At 39.5% G+C, this 15,899-nt stretch overlaps 1 protein-coding gene across 1 annotated transcript in view; it reads left to right on the top strand.

Moving 5' to 3' along the window:
* LOC477699 (alpha-2-macroglobulin) overlaps positions 1-14,309 on the top strand; it is a 41,878-nt gene extending 27,569 nt beyond the window's left edge. The window contains exons 23-36 of the mRNA XM_038576746.1: positions 1,407-1,490; positions 1,761-1,937; positions 2,257-2,344; positions 3,928-4,084; positions 4,429-4,503; positions 4,923-5,103; positions 7,492-7,715; positions 9,244-9,462; positions 9,625-9,752; positions 10,665-10,755; positions 11,968-12,036; positions 13,223-13,325; positions 13,809-13,850; positions 14,191-14,309. Coding sequence (XP_038432674.1) covers positions 1,407-1,490; positions 1,761-1,937; positions 2,257-2,344; positions 3,928-4,084; positions 4,429-4,503; positions 4,923-5,103; positions 7,492-7,715; positions 9,244-9,462; positions 9,625-9,752; positions 10,665-10,755; positions 11,968-12,036; positions 13,223-13,325; positions 13,809-13,850; positions 14,191-14,207 — 1,655 coding nt within the window. The 3' untranslated portion in view covers positions 14,208-14,309. The remainder of the gene's footprint in view (positions 1-1,406; positions 1,491-1,760; positions 1,938-2,256; positions 2,345-3,927; positions 4,085-4,428; positions 4,504-4,922; positions 5,104-7,491; positions 7,716-9,243; positions 9,463-9,624; positions 9,753-10,664; positions 10,756-11,967; positions 12,037-13,222; positions 13,326-13,808; positions 13,851-14,190) is intronic.
* The last annotated feature ends 1,590 nt before the right edge of the window (positions 14,310-15,899 follow it).

Here is a 15,899-nt window from a genome sequence, read left to right as displayed (position 1 = left end):
AACAGTAGAAAGAGCCCAGATGTCCTCGACAGATAAATGGATAAAGAAAATGTGGTGTATACATATATGAATATTACTCAGCCATCAGAAATATGAAATCTTAACCATTTTGCAACAGCGTGGGTGGACTAGAGGATATTATGCTAAGAAATAATCAGAGAAAGACAATTATCATATCATTTCACTTGTGTGGAATTTAAGAAACAAAACAGAGGGGACACCTGACTGGCTCAGTCAATTAAGCATCTGCCTTTGGTTCAGGTCATGATTCCAGGGTCCTGGGATGAAGCCCCATGTGGGGCTCCCTGCTCAGTGGGGAGCCTGATTCTCCCTCTCCCTTTGCTGCTCCTTCTGCTTGGGCCTGCTCTTTCTCTCTTAAAAAAAAAATGTTTTTAATCTTAAAAAAAAACAACACAGGATCATAGGGGAAGGGAGGGAAAAATAAAATGAGATGAAATCAGAGAGGGAGACAAACCATAAGAGACTCTTAACTATGGGAAACAAACTGAGGGTTGCTGGAAGGGAGAGGGTTGGGGGATGGAATAGCTGAGTGACAGGCATTAAAGAGGGCACGTGATGTAATGAGCACTGGGTGTTATATACAACTGATGAATCACTGAACTCTGCCTCTGAAACTAATAATATACTATATGTTAATTAATTGAATTATAATTAAGTCAATAGTAGGCATTGTTCTATAAAAGAGATCTCTACAACATAATCCTCTGACATAATTGAAATTTTGTACCCTCTGGCAAAAATATCAATATTAATTTCATGAGCAAGGGGATGCAGCATGAAAATACTACATTTTTCTTTCATTGTCCTGAAATTTACCAATACTAAAATAACAGTAAATGTTTGCCTATTAGCAGCAATTTTTTTTATTTTCAGTAAGTCAAACACTGTTCATCTTCACCCCCACTCCATGTCTAGGGCTTCCATAGAAATACTACCTTCATAGCTGGTGAAATTTGATGGCAGTAAGGCAGAGCATTATTATAAAATTCAGGAAATTTCAGAGATTTTTCCTTTGCCTATGTATACATTAGGAGTTTTTTCATAAAACTTTTGAGTAAGGAGGTTAGGGATAGACACTAAACAGATCACCTTACATCTCCTGCCAGTCACAGGATGACTACAGCAGAGGCAACCTCGTGGGCACTTTGTAGCCTTATGGAATGCACTCTACATGCAGGGGAAAAGAGGGATGAGGAAGGAGAATTTCTGGAAATCTCAGAATCCTGTCGGTACACATTTAAGATACATATATTTTTGAAAGCAGGAATATTGTAAGGAGGACAACTTTTCAGAAGTCTAAGTGTAAGTAAGATACAGTTCTGGATTCTTGGTTTGGAGCTCTTCAGGAAGATATATGGTGGAAATAATTTTCATTATTCCTCTAGATGCTGAGGTGTCTGAACAATTATCTTTAAAGTTGCCAAAGAATGTAGTAGAAGAATCTGCTCGAGCCTCCATCTCAGTATTGGGTAAGCTCTGGCCCTAGTGAATTATTCTACTACATTGATAGTTTTTACTATATTTCTTTTCCATAAATACTTGAAATCCCAACTATAATGTCAACTTGATTCTCCCCTCCTGCTTTGGATTGCTCCCAATCATACTTCTGTCCCTGGACAACTCACACTTCCTAAAAATCTTCATTTTTCAATCTTCCTAAAGTGATTCATTTCTTCTTAATGATTCTGATAGATTATAATATATAAGCCTTATGACCTCCCATCTCTCCAATTCCCTAGGAGACATACTGGGATCTGCCATGCAAAACATACAGAATCTCCTCCGAATGCCCTATGGCTGTGGAGAACAGAACATGGTCCTCTTTGCTCCCAACATCTATGTCTTGAATTATCTAAATAAAACACACCAGCTGACTCCAGAAGTCATGTCCAAGGCCATTGGTTACCTCAATACTGGTGAGTGATTAAATGAGTGAGTGAAGACTTCTCGGTGTTATTTTAACAATAGATTGGATTTCCCAAAAGACTTGAATTACTTAATAATTCTATGATATGTTAGCTTATCAGAGGACCATAGTTACTATGATAAGAATGCTATAATAATTAATTTTGTGGTTATTATCCAGTGTCCAGTCTCTAATAAAGGTTTAAGAACCTTGTAACATAGGACAGCAAAATTTAAGAACTATCATAAGAGAGACCAAGGCATTTTAGTAATTTCTCTGGCCACAATGCATACAACCTATCATATTGTTTCATTAACCTTCCATTTTAGGTTACCAGAGACAGCTGAAGTACAAACACCGTGATGGCTCCTATAGCACCTTTGGAGAGCAATATGGCAAGAATAAGGGCAATACTTGGTAAGGAACAGACAGTTTTTTTGAGGTCCTATTTTTGTACTAGCTCTTTCACAATTATATTCCTAGTAACCTTGTCAGATATGTATTATTAAACCTATAGCTGGTTATAATAAATAATATACCAAGAGTAGCAAGGTAACAAACAGAGAAGCTGACATTTAAATACACGTATGTTAGATTGGTCCCCAAAATTCATCTTGTTAATAAAAGGTATTCTTTCTAAATAGTTTTTTTTTTTTGAGAGAGAGAAAGGGTGCACACGAGCAGGAAGAGGGGCAGAGGGAGAGAGAGAATCTTAAACAGGCTCCATGTTTAGTGCAGAGCTTGACTTGGGGTTCAATCTCATGACCCTGAGATCATGACCTAAGCCAAAATCAAGGGCCGTACACTTAATTTCAGGTGATTAACTGACTGAGCCACCCACATACCCAGAAATAGCTATCTTTTTAATCGTCATTTTTTTCTAAAATAGCTCCCAGTTTTTTAATATATGGCCAGTGACTGTATCATATAACTTCTAGGTAAACCATGTTAGCTTAGCTTTTAATATGTTTTTAGATCATACTCATCTTGACTACAAATAACTTCAGTAATTTATTCCTTTTTTCTGAAAGAAATGAAGAGGACCCAGTGACATGAAACATTGCTTTAAAATCCCTAAGGAGGGCAGCCTGGGTGGCTCAGCGGTTTAGTGCTGCCTTCGGCTCAGGGCATGATCCTGGAGACCCGGGATCGAGTCCCACATCAGGCTCCCTGCATGGAGCCTGCTTCTCCCTCTGCCTGTGTCTCTGCCTCTCTCTATATATATATCTGTGTCTCTCATGAATAAATAAATTAAATCTTTAAAAATAAATAAATAAATAAATAATAAAATCCCTAAGGCAGGGACGCCTGGGTGGCCCAGTGGTTGAGTATCTGCCTTCAGCTCAGGTCGAGATCCCAGGGTCTTGGGATTGAGTCCTTAAACACGCTCCTCTTAGGGAGCCTGCCTCTCCCTCTGCCTATGTCTCTGCCTCTCTCCCTGTCTCTCATGAATAAATAAATTAAATATTTTTAAAAAATAAAATAAAATCCCTAAGGCATGGGGCACCTGGGTGGCTCACTCAATTAAGCACCTGACTCTTGATCTCAGCTCAGGTCCTGATCTCAGGGTCATGAGTTCAAGCCCCTTGTTGGGCTCCACGATGGGTGTGGAGCCTACTTAAAAATACATGAATAAATTAAATCGCTAAGGCAAAGCAAAGCGGTTCACAGTTACTCAGTTTTCAATATAAGAAGATTCTGTCGTCTACAGATGGAAATCTCTAGAGAAGAAAAATGGCAAACCTTACTCAGATAAGTAAAACTAAGTAACATCAGAAGTACTTAGACTCTCTGTAGCAATGGGAAAATGAGTTAGCAAGGAAATACTAGATCTAGCAGATTAACCAAGCAGTCTAAAGGAGATAGGAGTTCCAAACACACAGGAATGCCTGTCAGGTGACTCACATCAATATAAACATGTCACACGAAGCCTTTACTCTGCCATAGTTATAAAACTATTGTAACAACATAAATATCATCATCTCCTTCCCCCTGCTCAGGCTCACTGCCTTTGTACTGAAGACTTTTGCCCAAGCTCGAACCCATATCTTCATTGATGAAGCACACATCACCCAAGCCCTCATGTGGCTCTCCCAAAAGCAGAAGGACAATGGCTGTTTCAGGAGTTCCGGGTCTCTGCTCAACAATGCCATTAAGGTGGGGTGTTCTCAGAGTTAGTTTCGATTTGTCCATTTACGATGTCTACAGGGATGAGAAGAAGTAATAATGTAGGAATTCCTTAGGAAAGGTAACTAACTAACATAATTAATTAGTTAACTAATTAACTAATTAATTGCTTAACTAATTAATTGATTAATTTTAAAAGCCTGGATAGTACCAAGAAAGAGGGGATAGAACTTAGGTTGATTGGGATCATTTGTCCCCTGGGGATGAATATGAGTAAGGATAAATTCCAGGACACAGTAGAATGCAAAGAGCCGATCAAGAGCATTCTCAGAAGTTAAATTACTCAAATCCCTCTCTCTTGTTCACCGTTACAGGGTGGAGTGGAAGACGAAGTGACCCTCTCTGCCTACGTCACCATTGCCCTTCTGGAGATCCCTCTCTCAACCACTGTATGTACCACCTCATTCCCTCGCTGAGCCATCATTCTGGATGCAATGAAACTGCTGCCCTGCTCAGAACAATCACCCTACTGAAAATCATGTCCCTTTATGCCACGCTGGTGTTTCCCAGGTCAACTGAAAATTTGGCCAATCCATTAAGAAAGATTTACACTATCCCAGTGAAGCCTCTAAGCTATTTTTCCCCTAAGACCTCCCACTACTGCCATATACACATGCAAAATGAATTCTAAAAATATGGCCTGTGTGTCCACCCTATGAATGTAATAATAGCATAAAAATATTTTTCTCTCTATCCAAAAGAATGAGAACAGATGGACACATGCATTTGAAAAATGATCTGTGTTTACCTAGGAATGTTAGCATCCCTATTCACATAGCTTGGTTGCCTCCTTGTTCTCTTTCCTCAGCACCCTGTTGTCCGCAGTGCTCTGTTCTGCCTGGAGTCAGCCTGGAAGTCAGCAAAGGAAGGACCCCATGGAAAGCATGTCTACACCAAGGCACTGTTGGCCTACGCTTTTGCCCTGGCAGGTAACCAGGAAAAGAGGAGAGAGATACTCACCTTACTTAATGAGGAAGCTGTGAAGGAAGGTGAGTACACATCTGAGATCCTCTCCCATCCCCCATTCTCTATATCCTCCCACACCTACCTCCTGTGATTCCTTGCACCCCCTCTTCTTTTGTCTATATCATTAGAAAATCGGGGATTTCTCTTTTTTTTTTAAGATTTTATTTATTCATGAGAGACACAGAGAGAGGCAGAGACATAGGCAGAGGGAGAAGAAGGCTCCCTGCGAGGAGCCTGATGTGGGACTTGATCCCAGGACCCCGGGATCACAACCTGAGCTGAAGGCAGATGCTCAACCACTGAACAACCCAGGTGTCCTGAAAATCGGTGATTTCTTAAGCAAGTCACACATCAGAAGATAAGAGGCAGTATACTCTAATAGTGAGAAGCTCAGCCTCTGGAGACTAGCTCCAAAACGTTTTACCTATGGGACTTTGGGCAAGTCACTTAACTTATTTGTGTCTCAATTCCTTCATCAGTAAAGTGAGGATAATAATAGTATTTACCTCACAGGGTTGTGTCAATATTAAGTAAATTAATACACGCGAAGCACTTAGTAGACTATATGATGGTACATAGTAAGTGCTATAGAAGTATTACCCATTATGATTACAATAACTGTTCTTTTTTTTCTTTAAAGATTTATTTATTTATTTATGATAGACAGAGAGAGAGAGAGAGAGAGGCAGAGACAAAGGCAGAGGGAGAAGCAGGCTCCATGCAGGGAGCCCAATGTGGGACTCGATTCCAGGACTCCAGGATCACACCCTAGGCCGAAGGCAGGCGCTAAACCCCTGAGCCACCCAGGGATCCCCCACAATAGCTGTTCTTAATATTCGCCCAATCCTTACCTGGTGCATCATATCATCTTAAACATAAGAAAGGGCTGAAGGAAGTCACTCACAAATAAATTCTGGTATTTTATGTTCATATCACAAGTCTGATCATGTTGACAAATCTATTTGTATTCACACAATATTTCTATGTATACACTGATCACGGATGGATCAAAGAAATAGAAAATAAAATGCAAATGATAATATTTTATCCAAATAAATCATATTCTACCTTTCTCCCCTGGCAGTGCCATTAATTGCTCATTTTTAGGGATCCCTGGGTGGCTCAGCGGTTTAGCACCTGCCTTCGGCCCAGGGGGCGTGATCCTGGAGTCCTGGGATCGAGTCCCACGTCGGGCTCCCTGCATGGAGCCTGCTTCTCCCTCTGCCTGTGTCTCTGCCTCTCTCTCTCTCTCTGTGTCTCTCATGAATAAATACATAAAATCTTTTTTAAAAATTGCTCATTTTTAAAATGTACTGGGAATATTTCAGATATACAAAAAGGCTCAAAGAATCATTAGCAAACCACTTTATACTTTCCCCCCAGCTGACGAAATACAAAATTATCAGTACAGGAAAAATTCCGTGTGTACCACGCCCACCCCCAGAGGTAACCATTACCTGGAATCTAGCGTTACAATTTCCATGGATTTCTTTATTTTTACTGCATATGCATTTCTAGACAACATTCAGAATTTTTACGTGTTCTTCATCTTTAGATAACCAGTATTACACCTTTCAGTATTTCTGCATCTTGTTTCCTTGTCTGCCTTTTCTTTTTTAAATTCAACATTGTACTAATAGGAGTCCCCTCTATGAGTGCCTGTAGTTCATTACGTTCACTGCCACATGATATATTGCAATAGACACATAGGCCATAATTTATATTAAGGAGTCTCCCCGCCTGGATCTTTTCTTCTTTCTTATTTGTCCCTCCTGCAAACCATGCAGCAGTGAACACCCATAGACATGTCTCCTTGAGCCTATGTGTGAGTTTCTCTAAACTATCCTTCGAGAAGTGAATTGCTGATTAGTAGGCTAAGCACATCTTGCCCTTTGCTGGATATTCCCCGCTAGCTCTCCCACAGCAGTGTGAATCAGTTCCCATTATTTCACACCTTTGTCAGCCTTTGGTATCTTAAGGATTAGTTATTTTTTCTGGCCTAACGAGGATGAACTCTACTACCTCGGGTCATCTGTGATCATCACAAGAAACCGCTATAGAAAAAATTATAGAAAATTTAGCAAAGCCCAGATAAGGTCTGGCTAACATCAGACAGAGGAAATCACCACAATCGGTGAGGGCACTTGCTCTGCTCTTTCTCTGCAACAACCCAACCATAGCAACCATTTGAAAACTTGGACGACTGTGGGCTTCGGACTCTGGCAAATCATCTGCCTTAGGCTGGCTGAGACCAACCAAGTCCAGATTTACACAGAAGAAAAAGCATCTAGATCGGGTTCAAGAGAATATGATTGCAATGTATCCCTCACTTCAGCTCTGGTTTAGGTACTTTCACCTTAAATTAAATAAGAATATGTAGTCACTCATACATCTCTTTTTCTCATCTCCAGAGAGTTCCGTCCACTGGGAGCGACCTCAGAAACCCAGGGCACCAGTGGAGCGTTTTTACCAACCCCGGGCTCCCTCAGCTGAGGTGGAGATGACGTCCTATGTGCTCCTGGCTTACCTCGTGGCCCAGCCTGCCCCGACCTCAGAGGAGCTGACTTCTGCCTCTCGCATCGTGAAGTGGATCACAAAGCAACAGAATTCCCAGGGGGGCTTCTCCTCCACCCAGGTCTGTGTTTACCGGAACCTTTTACTTCACCTTTAGGTAACAAAGTTTTGAACAAGATGTAAAGACATGCAAGAAGAAAACCTGAAGTTGAGAATTACATGAAATGAAAATATTATTAGTATTCAGGGATGGTGAGAAATAAGGAAGAATGCCTGCAGTTCTGGCACCCTATCCCTGTTATCATCATGGCCCCCTCTTCCCAACAAGAACTTTATCTTTCTAAAGAAACAGGACCCTGTATGCAATGGTCAGAGCAGAATGAACTAAAAAAAAAAAAAAAAAAAAGAATCTACCTTCTGGAATCTTCTGGAAGTTCTAAGAGTGCCTTCCAAACTGTTCCCAGGAACGCTACTCGAAACCCACTAATCTCTCCTTGCAAATGTCTCTATTTGTAGGTCCCCTTTAACTGGCTTGTTGTAAAGCTGACACATTTTATGCTTCCACTAGTTACCTCTTACTATACAAACATCTGTTCACCAGGAGCATGAAGAACTTTCTTTATTGTACCAACATCCTAAGCCTAACTATATAATCTTATATATAAAAAAATTTGTTAGTATGTACACAGCAGGAAGTTTCTTCTTCAGAGAATTTAGAGGTTAGCCTATAGGGTAAACCTCAAAGCGAAAGAGAATATGACAAAATGGCATCTCATCTTTTGTCCATAGTACTTAATCTCTTATTTTTCTATATGAATGGAAAAAACTGAATACTTTTATTAAAAGCTATTCTTTCTTAGAAATCTATTATTTAAAGACTGTCATTCAGATTTGAATGCTGACGAGAATTGAGAATATGGCATGCAGGGATGGGGGGAATCCAGACTTCCAATAAAAAAGAGAGCCAAGGACACCTGGCTGGCTCAGTGGCTGAGCATCTGCCTCTGGCTCAGATTGTGATCCCGGGGTCCTGGGATCGAGTCCTACATCAGGCTCCCCACAGGGAGCCTGCTTCTCCCTCTGCCTATGTCTCTGCCTCTCTATCTCTCTCATGAATAAATAAATAAAATCTTTTTTTAAAAAAGAAAGAGAGCCAAAAAATTCCATAAATCAAGAAAATACTTATAATTAAGCATGACCCCGATGATGACTGCAAAGGGCCTTAGATTTTCTCAGGCGCTGACCTCAGCAGCAGAGTAGAGTTTAATCTGGAATGAGAGCCAGACTGAACTGTGGTTGGGTGGTGGCAGATATGACCATGATTATCAAGTGACACTTCTTAGGCAAATAGCTAATGCCAGTAAATGATTCCCATTCACATATATTTTCCACATTCCATATCCCACAATATTTATAAATAAAGATCAATTTTCTGAGAAATAAAGTAAGCTTCCAAAGCATACAGTCCAAGGCACACATGTGAATGTTGTGGGTCTGCTATCTATCTAAGGAATATAACCAATCTTGAAATTAGAACTCCAATATTTAAGTAGTGAGGGAAGCAGGGAAGAGGAAATCAGCTAACATGGGCCTTTGGGCCCTCAGTAGGTTACCATGACGATGCAGGTTCTCTCACTCGTCTCTTCCAGGACACAGTGGTGGCTCTCCAGTCCTTGTCCAGATACGGAGCAGCCACTTTCACCAGGACTGGGAAGCCAACCCAGGTGACCATCCAATATTCAGGGACATTTTTCACAAAATTCCAAGTGGACGATGACAACCGCCTGTTACTACAGCAGACCTCATTGCCAAAGGTGCCTGAGGAATACACCATGACGGTGACAGGAGGAGGGTGTGTCTACCTCCAGGTGAGACTCTTGGGGACATGGGGCAGTGTCCACATAACTGTTCTCACCGAAAACTCCTCTAACTCAGCAAATGATAGGGCAAATCAGAGAAAAGAGTTGAGGAAGTTGGGAGGGGTGCCGGTGAAGAGAGAAACACAGATTTTTGTCTCTGATGTTCCACAGACATCCTTGAAGTACAATATTCTTCCAGAAAGGGAAGAGTCCCCATTCGCTTTGGAGGTACAGACTCTGCCCCAAACTTGTGACAGACCCAAAGCCCACACCAGCTTCCATATCTTGCTGAATGTCAGGTGAGACTTCTGAATTAATCATCTCATAGATATAACAACGAGTCCTCTTACTGGAACTCCTCCCAAAGCTGAGCAGTGTGGCAATAAATGGTTGCACTACATTTATTGAGAAAGCAATGCGTCCTCATGCTCATACAGAACTTCTCCATGGTGGGGTTTATATACATCGCACATCACCTGCCTCCAGGATCTATGATTGTCAAACCTCATTATTTAAGGATTAATTCCCCTCAACAATAACTAAAAACAAAAGAATATTAGCCCTTGCCTCTGACCTGAATTCCTGATTTAATTCTGATGTAATCGATTCATCCTCTGATTTCATTCTATTGTAATGAAATTCTATATTATCTTTGCTCTATCCAGGGCAGAGATGGAGAATTCCTGAAAAGTATGAATAGAAGGAAGTAGTGACTCTCTAGTTAGAATTACTACTGGCAATAAATAACTCTCAGGTTATATACAAAATAATCAATTTGGGGGGAACATACATATATATGCAGCAGTATTCAAGTAGCTCCAGGGCTTACCAAAAAAATGTGTCTGTCCACAAGAGTATTCTAGCCTTGATGGGGATATGATTCAGGAAAAAAAGTTAAAGTATACGTACCAAATAAGTGGCAAAGGTTAGAGGTCTCAGACCCAGCTATGCATCACTTACTGTCTTAAATTACAGAGGTTGGAGTCCACACCCTTGAAGTCCTGATTCATCAGGTCTAGGGGACAGCCTGGTCTTTGTGGCTTTAACAAGTTCCCTGGAGACTATAATGCACAACCGTCTTCCACATAGGGTGGATATTTAGGAAGACTTCCATATACCTTTGAAGGCTGTAAGGGCTTGCTATGGGCATAGAAAAAGAGAATATTTAACAACACAGAAGACCCTAATTCCTTTCTTCCCTAATTCTTCAGTTACACCGGGAGTCGTCCTGAATCCAATATGGTGATTACTGACGTGAAGATGGTATCTGGCTTCATTCCCCTGAAACCAACAGTGAAAATGGTAGGTCTAGTATAAGTTCAGGAGGCTCTCTTTTATTTGATGTTTTAGGTATCTTCACACTAAGAAAATACTAAAATACTTTAAATCACTTCTGATTTAAATAATACTTTCTCCAATCTGAGAAATATAATTTAACATGCTTGTATACTAGGGTTTTTGGTGTGGGTTTTTTTTCCTCATTAAACTTTGTTTTAATGGATCTCAAGATTCTGTGACAGATTTTTGGTCAAGTTGTTCCCATTAAAAAGTACTTATTTTAAAAACTAATAAATTAAAACACACACACACAAATGGTCCACAAAACATTCACCCTTCCCTCTGAAGGTTTTCTGAGACATTTTCATCATTAACCAGTCTTCCTTTTAAACTTAACTGTCCAATTGAGACAGAGTTCTGTGGTCATTCTTCCACAACTGGTTAAGACTGGGATAATATAATATTAGGTATAATATTCATTTAGCCTCCTGAGCTTCTGGGCAGATGTGGTGATCTTGCCAGCTCCAGCAGCCCTTTCATCCATTGCTTTGATACACCTAAAGGGACTGTTTCATGTTACAAACAGCTCTTTTCTATGAGCCACATCTACTAGAAGGTCAGCAGGTTCCCACTTTTCATGGAGCTTAGACTCTTAAGAAGATAAAGCTTAGGGGCGCCTGGCTGGTTCAGTAGGAAGAGCATGATCTCCTCATGGTCCCAAGCCGCATGCTGGGTGTAGAGATCACTTAAATAAACAAAACATTTTTTTAAAAATGAGATAAAGTTTATGCACCAGTAGAAGGAAAAAAACATGAAAATGACCAATAGATATTAACTGTAATTATTACAGAAGTTCGGAGAAAAATGAAATTGCTGTAAGTTAGAGAAAACAAAATAAAGTTAAAAAAAGAAAAAAAGCCCTTCACAAAAGAATAAAATGTAAACTGAACATCAAAATATGGGGAATTCCCAAGTTTAGGATATTTATTTCACTCTTCTTCAGATATATCAACTTTATGCATAGTCATGTACCATACTAATATCAAACCCTGCATCCCATGCATCCCAATTATCTTTCAGTTTTTAATTTGAAAACATTACCCTCTTCACTTACAAAAATCACTTGAAGAAACTTTCCTCTTAGGCTTAATTTGGTAATAACAATTCTTCTTTTCTCTGGTTTTCCCAGAGGTTTCATCTGTTTATTAACATTTGTGATGTCTTACTTTTCTTCAGCTTGAGAGATCTAGCCATGTGAGCCGAACAGAAGTCAGCAACAACCATGTGTTGATTTATCTGGATAAGGTAAGAGCCCTGCCACTCTAGTAGCAAAAAAATACAGATAATAATCTCTCTAAGAGGACTATAATAATCCTATTCTAAAGGATGTGAATCAGGGCATTTTGGAGACATCACCTCCATGGCAAAAATTTGAGCATTCTAATATTAATTCCAGTAAATATTCTCCTCTCCTTTATTCACATTTCATGTGAAACTATGGGAAGAAATAGCTTATTATAATTTTGGGATGTAAATCCTTCCAGAATGTTATAAGCAAAAAATTCTCTATACAATGTGTTTGTTATGTCCATAAGCTATTTTGAAGCTTTGAGTAATATAAGGAAGAAATCCAATGGTAAATCTAATGATTTCTTCCTTCTATTATTATATCAACATCAATTATTATGTGGATGTTGATATGTCAATTATGTATTATATTTCAAATACATCAATTATATAAATGACATCTCAATTTCAACAGCACATCAACAGTATAAAAGGGGAAAATACTCATTTCAGCAAGGATGCACCATAAAATGATAAGATGAGTTGACCAATAAACCAATCTCATTTTATAGTTATGTGTTCTAACATTATTTATTCATATATTAATGGACATTTTATTTTACAAGTGTTTTGAAAATGTAATAAGGCTGTAACAATCGACCTTTTATATTACTTTTTAAGTCAACACAGTATTTCTACAAGATAGAGGAGTAAAACTATACAAAATCACTGGATTTGTAAAAATGAACATTGCCATTCAACCAACAAAAATCATATTGTCATTCACCCATTATAAATAGAATGCACATACCAGCATTGATAGGAGTATATGAATTGTTTGAGTTATTTAAGAAAAATTTAGGGATATTTTCAAGCACCCTGGAAGCTTTCTATAAAACTTAAGGACACCATTAGTTGATAAAAAGGTTTTTTTTCTTGTGATGCCTGCAGTTAAGCATCTGCCTTCGGCTCAGGGCATGATCCTGGAGTCCTGGGATCGAGTCCCACATCGGGCTCCCTGCATGGAGCCTGCTTCTCCCTCTACCTATGTCTCTGCCTCTCTCTCTGTGAGAGAGAGGTCTCTCATGAATAAATAAATAAAATATTTTTTTAAAAAAAGGTTTTTTCTCCCCAGAAGTAGATGAATAATTAAACTCATTCAAAGAAGAGAGAAGAAAGCTTGTCATTTCCTTTTGCTTTCTAGGTGACAAATCAGACACTCAGCTTGTCCTTCATGGTTTTGCAAGATGTCCCAGTAAGAGATCTGAAGCCAGCCATAGTGAAAGTCTATGATTACTATGAGACAGGTGAGTATGAACAACCTTCACTTAGAAATTAAATTTCTGATCACAAAAATTTAGATTTGAGAAATGTGTAGGGGCAAATTATTACACTAATTATTCTTACTACTTCGTTTTGTCTCCATCAAGTCTGATTCTTCTCTGTCTTCTATACATACATTGTAGAAACTATCTTATCGTGTAAATACATCAACTACTAATAGAGACCACCTGTGGGATGTTTCGTTCCCTTTTCTTCAGATTAGTTAACTATAAGACAACATGAGACTTAAATAAGTATAACATTTGAACTTTCAGAAGTTAGGGGAAAGAGAAATACAACATATTGTATTTGAAGAGTTAGCAATATAAGACAGCAAGCAACACATCAAATGGATACTTATGTTTCTGATACAATTCTTCCCATAATAAAAGATTTTTTAACTGACTTGCATCCCATAGATGTTTTCTTTCCCTCTCACTTCACCTAATGGTTTTGTTTTGATTCAGATGAGTTTGCAATTGCTGAGTACAATGCTCCTTGCAGCAAGGGTAAGTAAGTAATGCACACTCTTTCCAAATGCAGTCAGACCCGCTTGGCTTGTCTCTCACATTTCCATAAAATTCTGGCTAAATATTTTTCATAGACACCATCTTGCTCACAGTGCAACCTATTATAGAAAAATGCATTTATCGGGAAAGGGCCGCTGCTGGGCAAATTTCAGATAGTTCATAGGTTTATTTGTTGGATACTTATAAGTAATAAATCTCATTTCCCACTGTGCTAATCAGGCTTCCTTAGGCAATATGCTACCCAGACCTAAGGGATGGAACATTCACTGTTCAGGAAGCCCAACTCCATCTTGATTCTCTCTTTTTTCCACTATCACAGATCATGGAAATGCTTGAAGACCATGTCAGTGAAAACCTCTTTGCTGGTGTCCTCATTCCACAGACTGAGGAACTTTTGTGTCTATGAAGATTTGAGGAATAAACTTTTTTTTCTGGTCAGTTGTTATCACTGCTTCCTCATTCACACAATAGACATTTATTACATTTCCATATAATCCCCAATAGAATTCTGAGATTAAAAATTCATAGCAATCAAGGGTTGAGGGACTTCAGAAAATGAAAAACATTACAGTGATGGTGGTCTAAGTAGGCTTCATTAGAGGTTGCAGGCAAAGTACTGGATTATTTACTGTAAGAATGTGAAGTATGTTTGGTTACAGGAATCCCCTAAGAAAAAGCCAAAGTGCATGGAAAAGACTTTCCATAATAAAGAGAAATAATGAAATACAGTGTTGGATAAGTTATATTGGGAGGCAGCATAATTAGTTGGAACTTCACCTGAACTGGGGTTATGTGTCCTCAGAACCAAATCTGCCATTGCCTGATACAAGTGATTAGTCAGAGTTAACCGTGGGTCTCAGATGATAAAGGATGACAGAAGGAAAATGCTGAGGGTAAAGAAAAAAAATAAATGCTGAGGGTGATACATTAGAAGCAAGCTCCCGTAGGGGTGCCTGGGTGGCATAGTCGTTTGAGTGTTGGACTTTTGATTTCAGCTCAGGTCATGATCTTGAGGTAGTGGGATCGAGCCCCACATTGGGCTCTGTGCTGAGCATGGAGCCTACTTGGGATTCTCTCTCCCTCTCTTTGCTCCTCCCCCAACGCTCTCTCTCTTTCTCTCAAAAACAACAACAAAAACAACAACAAAATGAACTCTTTTAGAAGAAAGTATATGACTCAAAAGTCTGAATAGGAGTGTTATATTGGAATACTTTTTCCCCAGAACTTTGAGTCAGGATCAAAAGATAGGTATAAACTCAAGGAGGCATTCAGACACAGAAATAAGTGTCCGCACAATATCCAGTCTTTACACATTCTTCATGGTAAGTATTGAAATCATTTATTGTATGGATAGAGGGGCAGAAGACTCAGGAGTTCATAGAGATCTCTGGAGTAGTCCTAGGAGTCTATAGGAGTCCATGTCTTCATTTGGGTTAGTTTGATGGATGCCTGAATGGTATCAACTAAGAACTCTAAAGGACTTTGAAGTTAAGCGTTCTTAGCTCTATCTCTGGAACTGGGTACAAGTAAAAAAATAAAAACTATCACTGAATTCCACACATCCAAGCCTCCCCATCTCAACCCTACTGAATCCCAGATCTCTTGCAAAGCTGCAATAGCACTACAGAAGCCCCACAGACAAAAACTCACAAGGCTGACAGAGCACCAGATTTATTCAGCACAAACTTGATAACCAGGGCCAGGCTAAAACCCTGTCAAAACACCGGGAAGAAATGATTATCCTAATGGTGAAGTGGGCAAGGACAGGGTTTCCTTCTTCAGAGAATCATCTACCTTCTGTATTTTTTTAAAAGATTCTATTTATTTATTCATGAGAAAGACAGAGACCTAGGCAGAGGGGGAAGCAGGCTCTCCATGAGGAGCCTGATGCGGGACTCGATCCCAGAACCCTGGATCACGACCTGAGCCGAAGCCAGACGCTCAACCACTGAGCCACCCAGGTGCCCTTTACTTCCACATTTTACACAATTTTCAGTTTGATGTGGTGCAAAAACCATGTGCTTTCCA

The sequence above is a fragment of the Canis lupus genome, chromosome 27 (genome assembly GCF_011100685.1).
Source record: "Canis lupus familiaris isolate Mischka breed German Shepherd chromosome 27, alternate assembly UU_Cfam_GSD_1.0, whole genome shotgun sequence".
In the NCBI taxonomy this organism is placed as follows: domain Eukaryota; kingdom Metazoa; phylum Chordata; class Mammalia; order Carnivora; family Canidae; genus Canis; species Canis lupus.
This window is presented reverse-complemented; position numbering and strand designations above follow the sequence as displayed.